Source organism: Hemicordylus capensis, chromosome 4, assembly GCF_027244095.1.
Source record: "Hemicordylus capensis ecotype Gifberg chromosome 4, rHemCap1.1.pri, whole genome shotgun sequence".
In the NCBI taxonomy this organism is placed as follows: Eukaryota; Metazoa; Chordata; class Lepidosauria; order Squamata; family Cordylidae; genus Hemicordylus; species Hemicordylus capensis.
In genome coordinates, this window is record NC_069660.1 from 265,775,822 (window position 1) to 265,793,386 (window position 17,565).

A 17,565-nucleotide genomic window follows, 5' to 3' on the forward strand; every position below is an offset into this window, starting at 1 on the left:
AATATTGACCATGCAGTGGCTTATTTCTCCATTTTTCTGCTCGGTCCTTTACTTATTCTTTCTTGTAGGCCTGCTTTCTTTCATTGGTGTTGAATAGTTTCGCGTTATTGACCATTTGAAGTGCATCTTCTTCACTGTCCTTGATATATTCTTCAAGGCCTCTTTTCTCCTCCTCTACTGTTTGATGGACTTGCAGCATTCCTCTTCCACCTGAGCTGCGAGGGAGGTAGAGCCTATCGACATCACTGCGGGGGTGCAGAGCATGATTGATGGTCATGATTTTCCTGGTCTTACGATCTAGCATCTCTAGCTCAGCCTGGGTCCAGTCTATTATTCCTGCAGTGTTTCTGATAACAGGTATAGCCCAGGTGTTTATGGCTTGTATGGTGTTCCCGCCATTGAGTTTGGACTTGAAGATTTTTCTAACTCTCCTGATGTATTCACTTCCAATTTTTCTTTTAACTTCAGTGTGTGCAATGTTATCAGCCTGGAGAATGCCCAAGTATTTGTAATGTTCTTTCTCTTCCAGGTTCTTGATCTTGCTTCCATTGGGCAGTTCGATTCCTTCTGTTTTTGTTATTTTCCCTCTGCTCATTATTAATGCAGCACACTTGTCTAAGTCCAAACTCCATTGCTATATCGCTACTGAATATACGGACAGTGTTTAGCAGTGATTTGATTTCTGACTGGGACTTTGTATACGACTTCAGATCGTCCATGTACAGCAGATGGTTGATTTTACTTGATGTTTGAGATGTTTGGTATCCGAGGCTTGTTTTGTTTAGTATTTGTGAAAGTGGGGTCATGGTGATTACAAACAACAGAGGGGATAGTGAGTCCCCTTGAAAAATGCCTCTTCTAATGCTAACCTGTTCCAAGTGTCTCACCACTGATTGTTAACTGTGTACTCCACATGCTCATTGCTTTTTAAAAAATAAATATCTGAATGTTTTTGCTGACACCAGTTGTTTCTAAAAATTTTAGTATCCATGTGTAAGGCAATGAATCAAAGGCTTTCTTGTAGTCAATCCATGCAACACTTAGATTTGTTTTTCTTCTCTTGCAGTTTTCTACAATCATTTTGTCAATCAGCAGCTGGTCTTTTGTGCCTCTGGTGTTTGGGCAATTCAACTGGGAGCTGTTTGTTAGTTAATAAGTGTTGCATCACTTCATCTGCTATTATTCCAGTTAATAATTTGAACGTGGTTGGCAGACAGGTTATCGGTCTATAATTACTTGGAACTGCACCTTTTGCTAGGTCTTTCATGATGAGATGAGTTTTCCCAGTTGTTAGCCATTGTTCAATATCACCTCCTTGCAAAATGTGATTGAACTGTTTTGATAGATGTTTATGAAGGCTTGTTAGGTGTTTAAGCCAAAAGCCATGCAGTTCATCGTCGCCTGGCGTAGTCCAATTTTTAATTTTCTTTGCTCTTTCACTTATTAATTCTGGTGTTATTATTAGATCTTGCATTTGTTGATTACATTTTTTGACCTCTTTCATCCAGCCTGCTTTTTTATTATAATCTATTGGATTGTCCCATAATTTCCCCAGAATTGCACTGTTTCTTCTTTATTTGGTGTTTCTATGTTTCTTGCAGTTTCTCCTTCTATGCTTTGGTAGAAACGTCTCTGATTCGACTGGAATTGGAGATTCTGCCTGTGTTGTGTAATTCTGGCTTCATACCTGCTAATCTTCTTTGACACTGCTGTTATTTGCTGCTTTATTATTTCCAGGACTTCTCTAATTTTCCTTGAATCTAGGTGGTATTTTGGGATCAGATACTGTTTGGTGTTTTCATTCTTCAGCTTCTTGTCTTTCATATCTTTCAATTTACTAGCATCTGATCTAAGCCTGGAGATTTTATTTTCTAATCTAATCTTCCATTTAGGTGATGTACTGCTTTCTTTTTTGACAGGTCCACTGATCTTATATCCGAGCTCTTGTGTTGTTATTGTTGCTGCACTGTACATTAGTTGGTTTGTTTCTTGCAAATTATTGGTTGTTATTTCTGCAAGTGCAGCATTGACATCTTTTAATGCCTGAGCCAGTTGTTTTTTGGCAACTGTTTTTAGAGCTGGAAGTCGAACCCTGGTGGTTGTTTGGTTCATGTGCTCAGTTATTTTTTGCTTTAGTTCTTGTTGCTTTTCTGTTAAACAGCATTCGGGTTTTTGAGGTGAAGGCAAAGGGGAGGTTGCCTGGTTTTGATTTTGAAACAGTTCAGCAACAGTGGCATCCTCAATTTCCAACACCTCCTCCACCTGCGCCTGAGCAACTTCTTCAATTGCTGGTAATTCTTCTTCCATATCTTGAGCCTGTGTTGCTCTTTGCAGTTCTTCCAGCTCAACTCCTGTGAATACTTTATTTCTTATTATGAATCTTCTCTGGTCTGCTAGCCTTTGTTCTGTTATTTCTGTATCTGGATGCTTCTCTTTCCAAATTTGGTACATTCTTTTTAAATAACCTCTTCTAGTTGGACTAGACTTGTAATAGCAGATCATTATTTCCTTGTTGGCATTTTTCGTATATTTTTTTCGGTTAAGCGACATTTCTTCCAGTAACTTTGCTGTCTTCAGCCCTGGTTGCTCAACTGAAGATCCTGAGTCCTGTTGCCCACTTGCCACCAGATGTCCAGGGACTATAGCACCTGGCGCGGTCCTTGTTGACCCGGGTGACGACCGATCCGGTATAGATTTATTAAAGTTACGTCTCACCATATTGTTGATGGGAGAGGCACTCTTTGTCTGGCTCCTCTGGTGAGACCTGTCCAGTATGGTTGGACCTCTGGCATAGCTCTCACCTTCCTCAGAGCACACAAGCCCCACAACCACGCCAAGGTAGTGCCTCACTGGGGGTATTAATAATAATAATAATAATAATATTTTTGGAAGGGTGGTATAGAAATCAAATTAATAATAATAATAATATTATTATTATTATTATTAATTTGATTTCTATACCACCCTTCCAAAAATGGCTCAGGGTGGTTTATACAGAGAAATAATAAATAAATAAGATGGCTCCCTGTCCCCAAAGGGCTCATAGTCTAAAAAGAAACATAAGATAGACACCAGCAACAGTCACTGGAGGTACTTCTTTTTTTCAGTCCTAAATTTCTTGGCAATCAGTTTAATTTTAAAAAGAAAAGGCTGAATGTTTTACTGGCCATCGTTCAAAGATCCTTATGAGGTAATGTTACAACATCTGGGGCTTTTTGGTTTCGAAAAAAGAAGATATAAGTCTATAAAACTATGTATGTTATGTGGAAAGTGTATAGAGATAATTTTTTCTCCCTCTCTCACAACACTATAACCAAGGGTCATCCCATGAAACTTATTGCCAAGAAATTTAGGTCTGAGAAAAAGAAGCACTTTTTCACACAGTGCATAATTAATCTATGGAATTCTCTGCCACAGGATGTGATGAAAGCCACCAGCATGGGCAGATTTTAAAAAGGCATAGGCAAGTTTTGTAGTGCGTCAGCACCACTACTTAGAGAGCTGGTGCAGCCTTGTCAAGCAAAATACATCAGCTGGTAAGCCCCCGCCTGCCCCTCAGAAATATCAAGGAGTTTTGGTGGGCTCTTCATTCAGTGAATCTTCAGACTCAGCATTAACGTATATTTCACAGTTCCGTGAATATGAAGATTAACCTGATGAAGTTTGTCTCTCGTTTATGAAAGGTTATGCAACAATAAATGTGTTTATCTTTAAGGTGCCACAATACTCTTTACTACTTTTGCTGCAACAAATTAATATGGGTATTCCTCTGGAACATTTATGTTTCACATTCCATGCTTAAAGTTACTACTTCATTTTTCACTACTTGCCTTGATTAAAGAATTCTTCTGTTACTTTTTCACTCCACTGCTTGCTCAGTTCCCAAGTCCGGCAGGGGTTGCAAATATCAGCACATTTCAAAGCCATCTAGCAAAAAAACCATACACCATCATTATCTCCTATCATGAACTGCCAAGTACTTAACTTTGCTACTTAAAATGTGGTGCACAATGCCAATTACTTTGATAAGCTATTCTCTCACTGCAGCAGTGCATCCTTGCTCTGTATGTCAGCCTAACAGAACTTTCCAACTAACTGCACTGCTGCAGCAGAGAAGCAGCAATTTTTGATGCCCTCCCCTCCTGCAGGAAGCCCTCTGTGTCACCCAAAAATATTTTCCTGATGGCTTCTGGGGAAGGGAGGGGCATCAAAAATTTCCATTACCACGCTGCACCAATTCAGTTAGTTGGAAAGTTCTGTTAGGCTGCTCTCTCACTGCGCCGATGCATCTTTGATCTACATGTCAGCCAACATCTCTAGATCTAACAAATCATGAGTAGCAACAAGGAGAGCTACAATCCTGTTTACAATATGTACCACTGAATTCAGTGGAGACCCTAACATATTCCACATCAGATTTAAAGTCAAAATCCCCCAGAAACACTAGCGTATTGTAAAATATGGATATTTTCCTAAGAAATCTAAAGCAAAGTAGTCTGATAGTTAGGTAAATAAATTTACACCAAGTTTAAAATAGAGGTCACTGAAGCTGCTTGCCAGTCACCAAATGAGATGGTGCATCAGTACAGTTCAGTTTACCTTCACAACCTATGACCATTTACCTATGAATTAGGGGGAGTTGCTTTTTTTTAAGCCAACAAAAAATTATTCCCATTCCTGTGTTATAAAAGGCTGAACCCATCTAAAGTAGTTCCTGTGTGCTCCATTCAGAGCCCTTCCTGAATCCAGTTAGATTCCCCCCCCCCCTCTGTCTCAAAAGGCCCATACATAAATGACTCTAATTTCACAAAAACTCCTGATCTTTGCATGGAAAGAACTGTTTGGGCAGAGGTGTGCTGCCTTTACCACATAAGAATAGTAGTATTTGGCCTCATAAGGTAGACTACATATTTCAAAATCAAAACTGCTCCTGCAGCAGAACGCACTAAATCAGTAACTGGGCCTGTGACAAGATATTTACTACAGATTCCACTTAATAAAACCACTTCCCATTTGTTACCAGAACTGCCCCAGAGCACCCCTAGATGTTCCAACTGTGAATTGGCTTAGAGTGGGGAAATTAGCTTGGGCTTATTTTATTTTATTTATTTAATTTGTATACCGCCCTTCCAAAGAGAGAATTACCACATTAAAAGCTTCCTTTGCCAAGTTAGCAGGGGTTGAGGGAGCACTTCAGTTCCAGTATTAATTTGAGCAGGTTTTGGAATATTGGAAAAATGAGATGACAGGAATACAGTTCAAAGGTTTTAATAAGGGTAAAATGAGGATACAGAAGGCAAACGTTTGGTTAGCTAATGCAATCAACCTGGGCTGATATACTGAGAGTCTTACTGGAAATAATTTAGCTAAAGTCCTAATTAAGAGTAAATCAGGTTGGCTCATGTTCACGTTCAGGGCCTAGCTTAAGGCTTGCTGTGAAAAGTGCTTGAGAAGTAGGAAGGGAGGCTGAGAGGATTTTTAGAATGACAAGTGGTTAGTTTACCTATGCTTCCCAGGTGAGTTGATGCATGTGTTGCACATTGGCAGAGAGGCCTCCTCACAGGGTACAGGCAGGAAAGCAAAAAAAGAGGAGTGAGGAGTGAAGGGCTACAACTTGTGTGTATGAGAGTCCATAGGATAGTGAGCGAAACAAATTCCAAGACTCTGTGCTCTGGCTAGAGGTACATATATCTTGAAACATGCCCTAAGGCAGTTTCCAATCCATTCTGCCATTCCAAGAGGGTGGCAGATTTCATGAAAGACAAAAATCTATTGCCCCTTGAACTTAATCACTCTGAGTGTAGCTTGCCCAACAAAGGCAGGAGGAAGTTACGTAAATGTGATGTACATGATAAATAGGACTGTGCTTGGCTGACTATCTTAAGACCAGGTGTGGAAAGATTACATATCTATAGTTTTTATAACCCTCTCCACCAAGTCCTTGCTAGTCAATTTGTTAATTCGTGACAAGTATGGGAATTGTGCCACTTTATTTGCACTACTCCCAAATGTGTTTCACTGTTATCTCTTTTAGACAAGGAGATCCCTCCTGTCAGTGAGTTGCCTTTGAAGGAGGGTCTGACCAGTCTGCGTCCCTCATTAGCAAAGCACGGGCGCATCCTGGTTTCAGTCTGTCTTGATATCTTAGACATGAAGGCACGCTGCCAGCATAACCCGTCCTATCAACCTGCTTTGAGCCAAGAGTCAAGGCTTTTTTTACTAGACAAGTGAAGTAGGTACTAAGATCATGAGCCCAAGATCCAGTGCAATTGAGACATTTGAGTAAAGGGGTGCTCTCTGTGCTACCCCGAAATATGGCTTGCTGGCAACACATTCAACCCAAGCTATACCCTCTTGGATAGCTGTGACAGACGACGTGATTGTTGCCTATATTGCAAAGTGGTTGAGTTCCACCAGTTTATTCAAAAAGAAAGCTATTCACTATTAGTAGCTCAAAGTTGGTCTAGGAGAGGAGAGCTGGTCTTGTGGTAGCAAGCATGACTTGTCCCCTTAGATAAGCAGGGTCCACCCTGGTTGCATATGAATGGGAGGCTTGATGTGTGAGCACTGCAAGATATTCCCCTCAGGGGATGGAGCCGCTCTGGGAAGAGCAGAAGGTTCCACGTTCCCTCCCTGGCTTCTCCAAGATAGGGCTGAAAGAGATTCCTGCCTGCAACCTTGGAGAAGCCACTGCCAGTCTGTGTAGACAATAATGAGCTAGATAGACCAATAGTCTGACTCAGTATATGGCAGCTTCCTATGTTCCTATCTTAGCTTGTCATGGTGAACCCAAACAAAAATGTATGCATCAATCATTTCATGTAAAAAAAAAGAAAAAAGATTGATTTCAATCACATTCTGTTATGTTGCAAGAACAATGCTGTCTTCTTGGGGGGGGGAAACCCATTCCTATTGATGCCTCCTCTCTTTGTAGTTCAGAACCACCAAATAACTGAAGAGACACTGGAGACAAATACCCACTTTACACCCAAGAGGGTCCCACCAGAAAATGGAAGAGGAGCACGGTTGGATCAGAATAGGGAAACATTTGCCACTGTGTTGCTCCTGTTCTGTGAACAAATGGAAGACCTTAGTTTAGTCCTGGATAAGTGCACCACTAGAGAACACAAACAGGTCTTCTTCAAACAGATATGTGGCAGGCAAAGGTTAGTGAGTGGTAAATGTCAAATAGATCGGAGACCTCTTCAGTCTAAGAATCAAATAAATTACCTGAAGAATGAGATGACGATGGTTCTCCACTTCTAAACATAAATCTCCCTTGTCCAAATGAGTACGAAATAAGGATAGATATTCATTTTGTCGACTGATATCTGTGGCAAGAATCAGTGCTCCTATCTGACTTTCCATCAGCTGCCTGAAATTGGGGATACACAAGAAGCAGCATATTAACTAAACTGTATGCTCCCTTGAGGAGAATCATGATTGCCACCTACATCTAAAAACCTGAGTGTAAAATCTGAAGATCAATTTAAAGTCTGGTTGACTGGCTGTAAGCTTTAATTCCTATGAAATTCACTTATTTTTGTTGACAACTGTTAAGAACAGCAAACCCTAATTCAACATTTCCATTTTTAACCTTTATAATATTTTATATTATGCAAACTTTTTATTAATGGAGGTAAAAGGCATGTACTACAGTGCAACAAGTTGGGTGTTGGCAGACAACAAGTTAGATATTGTTATTTAACTTGTCAATCAGTTCGATGTCTGGTATGTGTGGCCCAATTCATAAGTAATGCCAAACCAGAGGTAGGCGAACCTGCAGTTTCAATTTGTAACTCCAAATCACGCCGCAGATGTCTGTCAAACCACGGCCTGCCAAACTCCAGTTCCAGGAGGAGAGAACCCTTCCCTGCTGCTCAACCTTCAAGGCAGATCCCAGGAAACTACACTGCCATACTATGGGCAAAGCGTCACCACGTCAGCAGTGTGCCACAACTGGCCACAATCTGGAAGGGGATGTGCTGAAAGCGATCGTCCATTTTCAGAGCTCTCCGCCCACAGTCAGTAATGCCAGGTCAGTAAATGCTAAAACATCTCTCATTCACAGTTTGATTGTGGATGAGCATACTGACCTGGTATGTGTGACCAAGACCTGGTTGCATGAGCTGGGTCGGTCTCTCTCAGCTTTGTCCTCCAGGTTTTCTGATCCTGTAGCAGCCAGGTGTTTGCAAAAAATCAGTTTGTGTGGTTTGGTTCAAATTCGAACCAGCCTCGGACCAGGGTGGGTAGGTTCAGTTTTGGTTTTGCTCGACGACCACCCCACCCCACCGGTTTGGTTCAAATCCGAACCCAACTCAAACAAATTCTAAACCTTCTAAAAGGTTCTACATAGGGTATAATGGGAACTTGAAAGGAAAGATTGTGCTGTCGAATCAGTGTCGATTCCTCACAACCACAGAGCCATGTGGTTTTCTTGGTAGACTACAAGAGTGGTTTACCATTGCCTTCTCCCATGCAGTATGAGATAGATGATGCCTTTCAGCACCTTCCTATATCGCTGCTGCCCGATATAGGAGTTTCCCATATTCTGATAAACACACCAGCGGGAATTCGAACCAACAGCCTCCTGCTCTCTAGGCAGGTTGCTTCCCCCACTGCGCCATTAGGTGGTGGTCAATGAGGACTTGAACTAGCCCATTATTCCCTGCGCAGACCACCTAGTGGCACAAAATTGGAGAGGTTGGTAGGCACCTATGTGTGCCAACCATCCACCCACACCCCAAAGCAATCGGACACTCCTGTGATTTTTAATGCATTTCTGAAGGGTTTTTTCTTTCCATTTTTTGCATTTCCCCCATAGGGAATAATGGAGATTTGAGGTGGCACCCTTTGCCCCCAGGGTGTGTGTGCCTGGGCACCCCAAAGTGGGTTTGGGGACAAGGCACACTGAGCCACAACTCCCCCCGGAAGCCCCAAGCCAGCGAGGTTCGGGGGGGGGTTAGGATTTTTTAGCCTGTTTGACACAGTTCTCTCTTCTCTGAATGCATCCCATTGAGAAAGAAATCCACACACTGAACTTGCTGTGCCCTCTGAACTGTAGGTGGATGCTTGCTTTTTCTCAATGGGTTGCATTCATTCAGAGAAGAAAGGACTGTGTCAAGACAGGCTTAAAATTCCTAAAAACAAACAAACATGGACCCCACCAGCTTGGGGCTTCTGGGGGGAGGTTGCCCTTCAGGGGCACAGGCAAGGGTGCACATGTCCACATGGGCAGACAGGCTGGCAGTGGGCACATTTTCACAGCAGCTGCGGAGACAAGGAAATCAGTCTTGGGATAGCCCTCCCCACGGCTTCCCTCCACACAGCAACCTGGCTCTATTTAGAGCCCCAATGGCCTGACACTCTCATGAAGGAATCATCCATGGGAGAAGGGGATATTGTGCTGTCACACATGATTAGAGATTTTGCTTGCCAATTCTTTCCCCTCCCCTCTGATGGTTCTCAGTTGTGGGGGTGTCTGCACAGCCTGGTTGTGGGGGGTGTCTGCACAGCCTGCTATTTTCTTGAGCAAGCACGATACACCCTGGGGTCGGTTTCCATCATCACATAGGAGGAATTGCTTCCTTTAACTGGAGCAATGCTGATCCTGCTGTGGAGGGGGGGTGGCCAAACGTCCCCATCCTTTCTGTGAAAAAAATAGAACTTGGCTGCTCGAGAATCCCTGTGTGCTGCTGCCCTTTGGAGCCGACCCCAGGCATCCCACCCCCCGCTCCCCTCCCGGAGCTGTGATGTGGTGCCCTGCTTATGCTGACACCTGGAGTGCTTGCAGACATACACTACTGTCGCTTCCTTATTGGGAGAGCAAAGAACTTAGTGCCTGTTCAGTCTTTCCATTCCCTTTCTCTCCTGCTTTCCTGCTGTGGGGAGCAATGTATGGGGCTGGGACAGCGAATGCCCACTGGGAAGTTGACAAGGCTGCAATTGAGCGTAGTGGTGTCCCTGCTGCCTGGCAACTCCATAGCAACATGGGTGACAGGAGTGGTGGAACTAGTTCTTCAAGAGAAGGCCAGAGAGAGGTGCCAAAGGCATGGAGCAGCCACATCCTTGGGTGGGACTGTACTGCCACCTCTTATGAGTGCGGTTTGAAAATCAGCACAAAACTGCGGTCATGGTGGCATCCGGAGTCAGACGTAATGCCTCAATGGCCAAGCCTCAGGTCTCGGAGATGAACCTTTGTGCAAACCAAAGATTCAAATGGGAGTTTGCCACAGAAAACTGGAGGTCACTTTTGGCCCAAAACCGTGGTTTTGTGCATTCATACATACTGCAGTTCCAACCTCTGCCCCGTTTAATTCCAGTTTAGCATTACATATGAACCTGGCCTCTGTGTGTGTATTTTTTCTTCATCATAAAAGCTGTAGTCAATATCTATTATTTTCAAAGTATAATGTCCTTTGACACATACACACACGTACCCCACCTTCAATAAGTGTTCTCATGGCAGCTATTTCCATCTCACATTAATTTCAAATATTTGTTCACAACTACATTGTAGGGATGTGCAAGGAGAGGAGAGCTGGTCTTGTGGTAGCAAGCATGACTTGTCCCCATAGCTAAGCAGGGTCCGCCCTGGTTGCATATGAATGGGAGACTTGATGTGTGAGCACTGCAAGATATTCCCCCCAGGGGATGGAGCCGCTCTGGGAAGAGCAGAAGGTTTCATGTTCCCTCCCTGGCTTCTCCAAGATAGGGATGAGAGAGAGTCCTGCCTGCAACCTTGGAGAAGCCGCTGCTAGTCTGTGAAGACCATATTGAGCTAGATGGACCTATGGTCTGACTCAGTATATGGCAGCTTCCTATGTTCCTATGGACCACTTCGTGGTCGAACCGGTCCACTGCAATGCAGGCTGGTATGAGCGGTTTGATCATGGACCACTTTTTGCTGGTTTGTCAGTTCCACCGGCCCCGCTGGTCAATCAAAAAGTCGGACAGAACCGCTGCGAACGGTCCATGCACACTCCTACTATATTGTGTAGTAGAATTATGTTTGCATGCTGTGTGACAAACATGACATATACCTGCTTTCTAGCGACATATGTGCAAACAATCCAGACTCTCTCAACAGCCCCACTGCTGATCTCCAGTGATGGTTTTCTAATACTGAGGTATTCTGCAAGGAACAAAAAATGTATTGGTTACAAGCATTTCTTAAATCTTCACTTGTCCTGCTCTATTTCCTTGAATGAGCAATTTTGCATGCTAAATTGCTTCTCAAAAAAGAAGAAAAAGAACCACCATCTCTTTCACGTGGATGCATGTATACTATTAAATATGCATTTTAACATTTGCTTTTCTTCCAAGTATTTCTTTTCTACTTACCTTGTATAAAGTTGCTAAATAATGGTTTGTTTTAATCAGGAAAGGCTGATTAACACCTGGATGATCCAGATCATGAGTGGCAGCTGCAATTAAGCTGAGCAGAATATCCCATGGAGTTAGAGATTGGGAAAGCTGTAATATATAACGTATGCTTCCATGAATATTCACTGCAGATACTTCCAGACTTGCTAGCATCCACTGCACTCAGACATGCAAAAAATTGAATTTTAAAGTGGATCAAGTTCTTTTAAAATTTCTATATTTTTAGTGTGTCCTGATCTATGGGATTCAGAGAGCTCTCCACAAGAACATCACTACAAAAGTTTAGAAGGGTGTGCACTATTTTTATTAAACAGTCCTGGAAATTTTAAAAATGAGGCCCACTGTCACATACAATCTTTGTTTGAAATTTATGTGTTTCAAAAGCATCTTACTATGATAAGGAGGCCTACTGTTCAGAAAAACATAAAAAGTCTCAGAGCTTTGACCTACATAATTAAAGGTAGTTTTCCCACTTATGATTATATCAGAAACATCTTGTACTTGAAACATCGTTTAAAAGGACTTTTTGTATGATATGGAAGATTCGATACCACCAGAACGAAGCTGCTACTAATGTTATCACCCACTACCAACTTACTTTTAATCACTACTTTGCAATAAATAAAGACAGTTCTGTCTTGTTTTTACCTTCGGTTCTTTTAAATAACAGTGCATGGCCTGAGTCACATCAGCAGCATGAACTGCATTGTGATATGGGTTTTGACTGTGGTAATCTTCTTGAACCATTACTACAAAACAGAAATAAATTCTTTGTTAATCAGCGATTGATATTAGCACACTTTTTCACAAGTTACTATTGACAAACATAGCCTCAGCCATACATTTATCACTGACAGCACTGCAATAACATCATGACGGAATACCACAAGTCTAGCCTCTGCAGTCCACCATGCAGGTAGTCTTCACTGTGAACTGAGCCCTACACATGCACCTGTGTGCACAAAGACCCAGTTCACAGGACTCCTCTCCCTTAGAAAAAGGGAAGCAACAATGTAAACTGATCAGGTGCTCACTCAGCAGATCCTATTCATGCTTCAATCTCTGTAATGAAAGGGAGGATCTTGTTCCACTGAGTATGCAGAAGGTTCCAAGTTCCTTATCCAAGATAGGGCTGAGAGATACTCCTGCCTGAAACCTGGGAGAAGCTGCTGTTAGTCTGTGAAGACAATACTGAGCTAGATGGACCAATGGTCTGATTTGGCAGAAGGCAGCTTCCTATGTTCCTAACTACCAAACATCTGCAGCAGCACCCAAATGGACTGTAAAAATAGAACATATAATCTCTGTGTGTGAAGATGGTTATACTTAAATAATATGCTAATCAATTGCACAAGCATTTCAAAGTTCTATATAAAGCCACCTTAGTCACTATCTTCATTTATTTTAAGTAACATACACATAAGCACGTATGCTTAACATTGTATATAGACATAACAATTAGCAGATAAACCAGGCCTGTACAACATAAGGTCCAGGGGCCAGATCAAGCTCACAGGGACTTTTTTGCTGGCCCCCAGAAAGGAATATCCTGCAGCAACAGCAGGAGCCATGAAAGAGCTCCTGGCCTTTCCCACTGATGAGTGGCAGCAGGTCAATGCAGCTGGCGGCTTGAGACCTGATGTCCCCTGCCCCACGAATGAAGCCTACTGACATCAATCAACCCTCTGCCCCCTCAGTGTTATTAATATCTTAAATTTTAATGTAGTAATTAACGTGCATTAAATTGACCTCGGCCCCATGTAGCAAGTTCCAGCCCTCGGGGCATTTGAGTTGTGCACCCCTGAAATAAACACTGAATTACTCCATGAGAAATGCAGCCTTTGGATAAACTAAACTATTTGCAATCTGTTATTGTAGAGTTTTTATTATTTGCAATCATTTTAATCAAAAGTTGCCCACTTTTGGCTTATATTGCTCTTCCATGTTTTTTTAAAAACTGATTTACCAGAATAAAGTTATTCTATGACGGAAGAGCCCATTATACAAAACGTATTTTTCTGAAGTCCTAATTGCAGAATTGGCATAAAGGTCTTTCCACACTAGTATTTTATATTACACCAAATAGCCAAATGGTGAAGCTTTTACACAGTTATTGCCAAGCAGGGGCGTAACTACTATTAGGCAAGGGGAGGCAGTTGTCTTGGGGCCCCACTGCCTCGAGGGCCCCACTGCCTCGAGGGCCCCCCAGAGGCACATCACATGACTGCCCACACGCCCATGTTGCACCCCCTATGAATTATGTTGAGTCTCTTGGAGATCGGCAGGAGCAGAGAGTAAAAAAACTAGATTCAATGTGAACTAGATATTCACCGTATTCATAGTGGGGATGTGAGTGTGAGTGCACGATCTATTGTGAAGTGTGTTTGTGTGTGTATATCCGCGAGGGGCCCATTTTAAAATCTTGTCTCAGGGCCCCCTCCAACCTTGCTACGCCCCTGTTGCCAAGGATCCAGATTTTCTCTCTAACTTTAGTTGTGGGCAATATTCTTTTCTACGCACCGTATCATTATTAGAAAATGCAGGCTTTCCCACAGTTATATGATGTTTTGGAGTTTTATGTGGAAAGTGGTCACATGGAAGGAGATGGATAGGTTTCAGGAGGCCCTGAGCGAAGTGTCTCAGCAATGCCCCACATTGGGCCCTGGATTACCAGATGGCGAGCAGCTGCAATGGCAGATTGCAGAGCTCCTTTAGTTGCTGGCAGAAGTGAGCTTGTCCTAGGACTTACTGGGCAGCAACAACAGGCACTCATTGCTGTTAGGCTGTACTGACACTATGGCTGGAACACAGGCGGCCTTTCCCTAATGTCCTGGCCCGACCCCAAACGTAGTGTCACTCCGGAGCAACTCTATGATGGGGGTCAGGTCAATACATTGGCAGAATACTACCTGCACTCCAGCCCATGTGGAAAATGAGAAATACCTGCTGCTTCTGTTGCCACCCAGTAGTAGGCACTCCTTGCTCTAGGCTCTGGTGCTACAGCTGGAGCAGATGCACCATTTTACCAATATGCAGCTCCTGATATAAAGGGCCAGACTAAAGCATTATAGGGAAATAAAATCTCTGCTCCAGCACCATGAAGCTCCAGAAAAATCAGGGAGCCCAAACAAAAGGTGGGGTGGCAGGCCTCAACAGCAGTAAGCCTCTCAAGGCTCTGGAATCCCAGCATTTGCGTGCCACCATCAGTTACATCACAGACAGTATGTGTCTGAAGAGTTAGGAGAGGCTACAGTCAAAGACTCACAGTCTAAACTACTCATTACTCCCATTACATAAGAACAGCCCTGCTGGATCAGGCCCAATGCCTATCTAGTCCAGCATCCTGTTTCACACAGTGGCCCACCAGAAACTACTTGGCCAATTAATTTCAATAGGTCTACTCATTAGCAACTTACTCTGCATGTGAGCCTGTGACTCTAGTAGCTTGTCTCAAACATGAGAGAGAGAGAGAGAGAGAGAGAGAGAGAGAGAGAGAGAGAGAGAGAGTGTACAATAGGTCTACTCATTAGCTACTTACTCTGCCTGTGACTCTAGTAGCTTGTCTCAAACATTTGAGAGAGAGAAAGAGAGTGCGAGTGCGCAATAGGTCTACTCATTAGCAACTTACTCTGCATGTGAGCCTGTGACTCTAGTAGCTTGTCTCAAACATTAGAGAGAGAGAGAGAGTACAATAGGTCTACTCATTAGCAACTTACTCTGCATATGAGCCTGTAACTCTAGTAGCTTGTCTCAAACATGTGTGTGTGTGTGTGTGTGTGTGTGTGTGTGTGTGTGTGTGTGTGAGAGAGAGAGAGAGAGAGAGAGAGAGAGAGAGAGAGAGAGAGAGAGAGAGAGAGAGAGTACAATAGGTCTACTCATTAGCAACTTACTCTGCATGTGAGCCTGTGACTCTAGTAGCTTGTCTCATAACAAACATTCAAGACACACACACACGGGGGGGGGTACATTGCTAGACATTTTTATGTCCAACCAAAAGTTGATGGTATATAAAATATGCAAGCAGGCCAGAACTATGAAACTCCCAGAAGTAAATCTTGCCAAAGCTGGTGGTAAATACAAATAATTGTGTGCATGCAAGTGAACTGCGACACCCACAGGTAAATCTTGCCAGCAAACAAGCAAAAACCTGTCGCTTTCTTCCTCCCCCCACACTCTGAAGTCTCGTGGCCAAGATTTCACAACATATATCTGGACTGGCCCAGTCCGGACCCTTCTTTCTCCTCTCCTCATGACTGACCGGCTATTGCCATCTTCAGACATCACAAGCACTGTGGATGGCTCATGCTTATGAGGTCAAAAGAGGGGAGAAGTCCCACCACCCTGCTGTCAATCATCCCCTTGTGGCCAACAAACACTTCCGGTGCTCTTTGACTGAAGGGTGAGGCGCCGGAAGCATGTTCAACATTAGTTCCATGAGCTGCAACTTCAATCAAACCAGGTTGCAGCTTACAGAATTGCCTTCAAACAGGGCTGTGTTTGTCAGGCAGGAGGGAGTGGTTGACAGAGGGGCGGTGGGACTTTCTCTCTGCTTTTGCCCTCGTATGTGTGGGTGCCCACAGCGCTAATGTCTGAGGAGAACCTACATGTTCAGGCTCAGTACACCCTGACCAACAGGCTCAGCAGACAGGGAAATACTGGCTGATCCTCAGTGACACCATTTCCCTGGCTGCTGAGCCTATCAAATTGGCTGAGAGAAGCATGGACTGAGCCTGTACATGTAGGGAGACAGTCACAAGGAGAGCAGAAGGGAAGAATGCTACCTGACACCACTCCCCTTCTGGGGAGGCTTGAAGCAGAGACAAGTCCTCCAAACAGCAGGCAACAGGATGGTGTCCCAGTGCATCAGGAAAGCTTCATGCACCCTCTATGACTCTTTGAAGTACCCCCTGGGATTCACATATCCCTGGCTAACAATCCCTGTTCTAGAACTCTAAGAGGGAATCTGCTTCCCAGCGCTCCCTGTGCACCTTCCAAGATGGTACTGGAATGCAGCAGGGTTTCCTTTTCTTTAAGGGGCCTTCAGAACCAGTAGACAGTCATTTAGGTGTCCGGGTCCCTTGTGGAGATACACACTGGAAATGCTCTCCTTTTCACAGTGCAGCAGGGCTACACAGATCATTCCATTTCAATTACACAGAACCAAATATATGCAGCTTACTGGTCAGTATTAAATGGTGAGCCACCTAATAGCACAGCAGGGAAGTAACTTGCCCAGGAGCAAGAGCTTGCTGGTTCAAATACCCACTGGTATGTTTCCCAGACTATGAGAAACACCTAAATCAGGGAGCAGCAATATAGGAAGATGCTGAAAGGCATCATATCATACTGTGTGGGAGATGGCAATGGTAAACCCCTCCTGTATTCTACCAAAGAAAACCACATGGCTCTGTGGTTGCTGGGAATCGACACCGACTCAACGGCACTTTACTTTACTTACTGGTCAGTATTAAGTGGTTTTGTCATCTCTAAAGGCCTATACCAAACTTTTGTATTTGCAACATTGATTTACCAGAAGTATTTAAACCACTTTAAATGTACTATGGAAGTCTTACCTAAAAATCTGCGAAGCTTCATTGTATCTAATTGGAAGTGCTCTATAAGTCCATGAAGATTGAACAGGTGGAAGGTTAAGGTGACCAAACTATTCCCTAAAAAATAAACATACGTCTTATAAATGGGCTGTATTTAAAAAGGTACAGCGACTGAAAGTGTAAGGTTCTGTTATACAGGCTTGAATCTCAGTTGTTCATACAGCATGCACTTCCAGACCATTCAGCTGCAAGAAAAGGTATTCAAAACTAGTTCTGACCAGTGAAATGCAGCCTATTGATCTTTTTCCAACCACATTATTAGCAAACATACCCTCACAGGCCAAGTAAACTTAATAGCCCTCCTAAGCCACAGGACATATTTGGATCCATTAAATATAGTTAAGATTTTTTCATACACATCTTTCCTTCTAGTTATTTTCTTACCTAGAACATAATGTAGAATTTTAAAGATTAAGCATTTTCATTTCAGTGTTTAACATCTGCTGAACTAAGATATTAGAAACATTTCACCCAGTACTGAAATGTGAACTGTTTTCAACAGTGCATCACACTTTAATAACTTAAAGATTTATTAATTTTTATACTATTCTAATATAAGTGGCATTTC

General features: G+C 43.1%; 1 protein-coding gene across 2 annotated transcripts in view; it reads right to left on the minus strand.

The window, feature by feature from the left end:
- Positions 1-17,565, minus strand: part of PDE7A (phosphodiesterase 7A) — a 112,994-nt gene that overhangs the window by 4,562 nt on the left and 90,867 nt on the right. For both annotated transcript variants that reach the window (XM_053249570.1, XM_053249569.1), the window contains 6 exons: positions 16,959-17,054; positions 12,034-12,134; positions 11,344-11,475; positions 11,043-11,134; positions 7,231-7,375; positions 3,831-3,927 (listed from right to left, as the gene is read on the minus strand). In XM_053249570.1, the coding sequence (XP_053105545.1) occupies positions 3,831-3,927; positions 7,231-7,375; positions 11,043-11,134; positions 11,344-11,475; positions 12,034-12,134; positions 16,959-17,054 (663 nt within the window). The remainder of the gene's footprint in view (positions 1-3,830; positions 3,928-7,230; positions 7,376-11,042; positions 11,135-11,343; positions 11,476-12,033; positions 12,135-16,958; positions 17,055-17,565) is intronic.